Genomic DNA, 5,957 nt, shown 5'->3' on the forward strand with positions numbered 1-5,957 from the left:
ATTTTATTTGAATCACATCAATAGAGTTTTCTTGATAATTTTCATCAATTTTTATTAGCCTTCGGTTACTCACGCTGTTGTATTTGATACAACACGTGTAGGTTTTCCAACTCAATTTTGTTATAAAGTTTAAAATGCATCCGTCTGCTGGTAGTCGAGTAATTCGGAGTCAAAATTAGGGTATTCTTTATAATCAAAGTTCTACAGTTCCTAAACAAGCAAACATACAGGTACACTATTTTCAGCAAAGTTGTGTATTTTTATTATTTGCACAATTTGTATTACAAAAAGTTATACAACAATTACAAAAAGAGCAAAAATAGAACAACTGATTTTACAAATTCAAATACAATAAATAAGATTTTTCTATCTTTGCTGCAGAGATAGAAGGTTACTGTCTTCAGCAAAATTTCTTGTAATAATATGCTCTATAACTTTGCAGAACACATCAATGTGTTATATGGACACTGAAGAAAAATAAATTTTTTATTTCACTTTTAGGGGGATTAATCAAAATTTAAATTCAACCAGACGATAGAGCTTTCAATTTCAAGAAACTCCTCCAAAGGTTTGATAAACTTAAAACCAAGTTTTCCCAGTCAAAACTCCCTTGCACACGTGTTCTTTGGTTTGGGACTATTTTGCGCGCGAGTAACTGTGTTACAAAAGTTGGCGCGAGTGTTCGATGGTTAATATCTTTTGACCGGTAAAACCAATTCTTATGAAATTTTGCAAATATATTCGTAGTGTCAAAACCTCTCGATTGATATTAAAATAATTGAAATTAGGTTAATTTTCTTGGTTAAAATCATTATAAAGGTTAAAATCATTATAAATTATTGTTTATTTTGGTGTGGTGTATACGGTTGCTCATAACTTTCAAATTAAACGTCCAATCAAAAAATCATTCAATAGTGATCTATTAGGATATATTATCTTTCGAATGAGGCTAATAGCGCATAAATCGGTTTGGCCATCTCTAAGAAACAGGCGATAATTATTACCTTGTCAAAAAAGGTTTTTTAAGGCTAACTTTTAAACTACTTGTTCGTTTTCAATAACAAATTCCTGAACAATTTAGCTTTAATAAGGGCTTTCATTTGATACTAAGATCGTTGGAATCGGTCATGTAGTTCCGGAGAAACCTATGTCACCTATTTTTCACATTTTTGCTTATAACTTTTAAACGAAACGTCGTATCACGAAACAACTCAATAGTGATCTACTAGACAATAATACCTTTCAAACAAAAGTAATAGCGAACGATTCGGTTCAGCTATTTCTGAGAAACAGGCGATAGAAAAAATCATTACATACATACACACACACACACACACACACACACACACACACACACACACACACACACACACACACACACACACACACACACACACACACACACACACACACACACACACACACACACACACACACACACACACACACACACACACACACACACACACACACACACACACACACACACACACACACACACACACACACACACACACACACACACACACACACACACACACACACACACACACACACACACACACACACACACACACACACACACACACACACACACACACACACACACACACACACACACACACACACACACACACACACACACACACACACACACACACACACACACACACACACACACACACACACATACAGATATTGCTCAAATCGTCGAACCCTATCGATTGGTATATGTGACTTGGCCCTCCGGGCCTCGGATCAATTTCGTGTTTTTCGACCAATTTTTAAACCTTTGTTATAGTATAACAAAGGTAAAAACTGCTTTAAAATTCACAAAATCAATGACAACTTATTCCTCCACGGGTCTTCGTTAGAACCTTGACCGTGAAAACATATTGTTGGCGTGCGAACGCATGCATTATTCACACCTCTTCATGTTCACGGCCAAACCCCAAACCCCAAACCCACGTCTAGGAAACTGAAAGAGCAACTTACTGATGTTTGTTAAGTGTTGGCTTAAAAATCTCTTTTAGTTTCGTAGTCGCGAATAAAGCAATGACGCAGCTGCATTTGTGGTTTATTTTCTTTTAGTTCCATTTCGCGTTGGAAAAATTTTCTTGGTGAAAAAACGATTTCGATTCAAATAAACTGGCGAATGGTATTGCTAAAATTCGATTGACGACAAATATTCAAAATCAAATTGAATCAAAATAAAAATACAGATTGGTAATACCTTCGAAAGTTTGTATTTCGGACGAAAACAAGAATAAATCCTATTATGCTTATGAAAGCAGTTGTTGCCCAAGACTGCACCCAAGACTGCATGGTAATCTTGGATTGTAACCGGACAGTATAAATTGTGTTGAGGTTATGTACAAATGTCTCCATCAAAAATGCAAGAAAATTAGTCCTCCGAAATTTGTTCTCTATTTTCTCGCATCCTTTTCAATTTCCGTTTCAATGCAAGTACGCCTGTAATATTAAACAATTACATAAATATTTGCTTCTGTTAGCAATAACGATGATTCGTACATTTAATTGTTTGAAAAGCCTTAACAGAGGAATTGTCGTTGTTGTCGTGTCTTGTTCCAGTAAGCTTATCTTTGCTGAAAATTACGTGAAAACTTGGTCAAGAGCATACCTGCACGTTGTGCAGAAAACATTAATTCGTATTGACATACCTGTAATAAAGTTTTAATTCAAGAAGAGCTCTCTCAATATTACGATGATGTCGGTAATTACGGCTGTCTCCTAGAAGGATACATCGAAGCGATGATTCTCCGCCTATACAATCATTAGGGTTTAGATGGTAAATTTTATGGTACAATAATTTAAGAATGGGAGAATTCCATATGCTCGAGCAGTACCATACCCAAAAAAATATATTTAAGTATAAGTGGAGCTCTTTATTGTTGGCGTACAGTGTAGGAATGAGAAACTCAAATGGTAATATGTTAAGGAATAAGTACGACCTAAAAATGATGAAATTTAACGATATATATAAATTTTACTAGATGTATTGTTGAAAAAGCATACCATGAACTAAAATTAAGTATCACAAAAAGTTTTAGTGTCGTATCGCTTTTTTCACTGATATGTAGTGAAAGCAGAAGTAAAATCTCCTGAAAAGCATTAAAAACACCTAAATAGGCGTTCAGCATTATGCTATAGTTTTCCAAGCGTAAAACAAAACAGCAGATCAATAATGAGGCATAAAGCAACTTTTGGACGGCCTCCGAAAAATCCGAATTTCTAAGGCGTGTTAGCGCGCCAATTGTATCGAAGGCTACCATTACCATAGTAACGATCTCAAACTTTATTATATCACAAGCAGCAAGAAATATAGTGTTGTTATATTGAGGAAAGTATTTACTGCTCTGATTAACAATCTCTGGACTTATTAAAAGTTTGTGATACAAGTTTAAAAATAGCGTAGCGGCGAGATAAAAACAAATATTCCAAGCATGCTGCACGGTTTGGGAATGTTTGATTGCTTGAATATGACCACGGCGTAAAACAAGCTGCAATGATAAGAATAACATTTGAGAATTTTAGAACAATTTAATGATACTGTCTTAGATCTAAAAAAAATTAGAGCTAGCAAAAATTTGTCTATTTCTCACGACTTATGGCACGGTATTTGGAAAATGTTGAGTATGTTACTTATTCTGAAAATGTTTATTTTGCTTTAAACCATCTAACATTCCACGTTGAAGTTAACCCAAACCCAGGTTAATCAATGATTTCGTTATAAGCTCTCTGTTGATTTGACTTTGCCTGCATCGTGTGTGAAATTTATGTAAACTCGTGCAAAGTTAAATAAAGTCGCTTTAAAAATTATTAGCTGGTGATAATCAATTTTATGTTACATTCTTGAAAATAGTAGACTGTCATACATGACTATGTTTGATTCTAATTGAACATGTATACCGGTTAACCAATAACATTTCCACGTTGAAGTTAACCCAAACCCAGGTTAATCAATGATTTCGTTATAAGCTCTCTGTTGATTTGACTTTGCCTGCATCGTGTGTGAAATTTATGTAAACTCGTGTAAAGTTAAATAAAGTCGCTTTAAAAATTATTAGCTGGTGATAATCAATTTTATGTTACATTCTTGAAAATAGTAGACTGTCATACATGACTATGTTTGATTCTAATTGAACATGTATACCGGTTAACCAATAACATTTCGTGCGCGTATGGGACACTTAACAGAGCAATAAGTACGCTCTTTTGGCGTGTGATGAGCATAGCAATAATCAATCGATTGTTGTAGTTGTAATTAGTTATACCATTCGTCAACCGCTTAATTTTAGTTTTGTTTAGGGTCAGGATTTTTATCAATGCTTACCTTTAAGCTTTTTTTGAAGTAGACAAAAAGTAGCGCCAGCAGACAGCATAACCAAAATATACAATTGATTGTTCTTTGAGCACTAAAATCGCTGTTGAAAAGCGATTTCAGAGAACGTGTATACAATAAAGTTTGAAGCCACATTATTTCATATGTGGCACAATTATGCTATCATATTTCAACCATTTTTGGCTATAAACACATGCAATTTCTACTACTAAATTGCCTCAGCATTCACAGCGTTCATTTGTTGGTTTATTTATACATAATATCTAATATTGAACGAACTACATATTGTTTACGGCACATCTGTAAATAACAAACGAGGAAATAATAATTATGATACTTTCTAAATATCCTAAATATAACAACGGAAACAACAAACATAATAAATTGTCACCAGAGATGCCAGATTTTTCAAGACAACGACAACTACTCGAAAATCGGTACAGAACTACTCGAAGCACAATTAGGTAATTTACGTGACGCCTAATACCATATGTATTTGTTTGTATATAATATTGACATTCACTGGTAGAGACAACATGGTATATACTCGGGGCTTGCGATGGGTGCCATGTTTTTGTCGCCAACATCTCAGTACATGCGAGAAAGAAACAGCAAGTCACTGCTTACGTTTCACTTGACAAGGTTGGCAGCAAATTTACCTGTCAGTCGACTGTCAAACACCGTTCGTTAAGATAGAGATAGCACCCCGCTGTATATACTGGTAAAAATAAGACAGAAATATATTTGCTTTTGATAGCAAAACGTTTCCTACAATTGCTTACGCGATTCCGTGTAAGTGTGAGCGGGTACCTTTCCTTCTTCTTTATAACAATGCAAACAACTTCACTGCTCGAATAAACCAATAACTGTCATCATAAATTGCCTTATTTAAGGTAAGGGGTAAGTCCGACACACCAAAATTTAAAATTGATTTTCAGAAATATTGCACCTGGCAGTAATTTAACGAGTCCTACGCAAATTCTTTTTTTAATAGTAATTATCCTGTAATTACTAAAATCATTAAAAATATGCTTGTCAAGCAAGGAGGGGTGCAGTGGGGAGGCAATAACGAAAAACTGATAGTTCAAATTACTAAATTGCAAACATGCGTGGTAAACGCAGAAAATAACCACGCTAATAATTTTCGCGTGGGACTCTAAATAGGTGGAAACTCCGCAATATGGTTTGCTAAAAGAAAGCCCGAAAAATATATCTTGCTGAATGTTTACTGAACAGTATAGCTAAAGAAACTGACTAAAGTGGAGCTCAGTCACTCGTGGCTACCTGTCATCATTAAATCTAATTTGGAACTAAAGGAACATCAAACTTAATTAAGGAAACATTAGCGCAACTGTTGGTACAATATAATTGAATCGGCAAATTCATTTTTTTCTTTATAAAGCTTCTCGTACAACGAAAGCAATTGTCTTGCCTTGTGACAAATACCTTGTATTTAATAAATTTAAATCCCACAAGCATTAATTGAAGCATATACCTCAATAAACAAGCAAAATGAAGTTATATTGTGCTTAGTGGCGCAACTAATGGATCATCTACCCTATATAGAATGCCAGTGTCGCTGGTGTTTCATGGA

General features: G+C 34.7%; 1 protein-coding gene across 2 annotated transcripts; it reads right to left on the reverse strand.

Annotated features, from left to right (window-relative positions):
* Positions 1-2,318: 2,318 nt before the first annotated feature.
* LOC128745165 (uncharacterized) lies at positions 2,319-4,824 on the reverse strand. 2 transcript variants are annotated; one of them, XM_053842179.1, is made up of 6 exons: positions 4,740-4,824; positions 4,355-4,663; positions 3,037-3,521; positions 2,682-2,972; positions 2,533-2,606; positions 2,319-2,472 (listed from the first exon to the last, which is right to left on the reverse strand). In XM_053842179.1, the coding sequence occupies exons 2-6, from the start codon at positions 4,496-4,498 to the stop codon at positions 2,405-2,407; spliced, it is 1,062 nt and encodes a 353-aa protein (XP_053698154.1). In that variant the 5' UTR covers positions 4,499-4,663; positions 4,740-4,824; the 3' UTR covers positions 2,319-2,404. The 2 variants fall into 2 exon arrangements, with proteins under 2 accessions (XP_053698154.1, XP_053698153.1); XM_053842178.1 differs by lacking the exon at positions 4,740-4,824 and having other exon boundaries at positions 4,355-4,699.
* Positions 4,825-5,957: the final 1,133 nt, after the last annotated feature.

This window comes from Sabethes cyaneus, chromosome 1 (assembly GCF_943734655.1).
Source record: "Sabethes cyaneus chromosome 1, idSabCyanKW18_F2, whole genome shotgun sequence".
Taxonomy (NCBI): domain Eukaryota; kingdom Metazoa; phylum Arthropoda; class Insecta; order Diptera; family Culicidae; genus Sabethes; species Sabethes cyaneus.

Bases quoted from the DNA above. Each gene is read 5' to 3' on its own strand.
- LOC128745165 (XM_053842179.1), bottom strand. From the start codon at position 4,498: ATGTGGCTTCAAACTTTATTGTATACACGTTCTCTGAAATCGCTTTTC. The intron at 2,607-2,681 runs GTATGTCAATAC...CGTAATTTTCAG, and splicing joins GAATTAAAACTTTATTACAG to CAAAGATAAGCTTACTGGAA. The intron at 2,473-2,532 runs GTACGAATCATC...TTAATATTACAG, and splicing joins GGCTTTTCAAACAATTAAAT to GCGTACTTGCATTGAAACGG.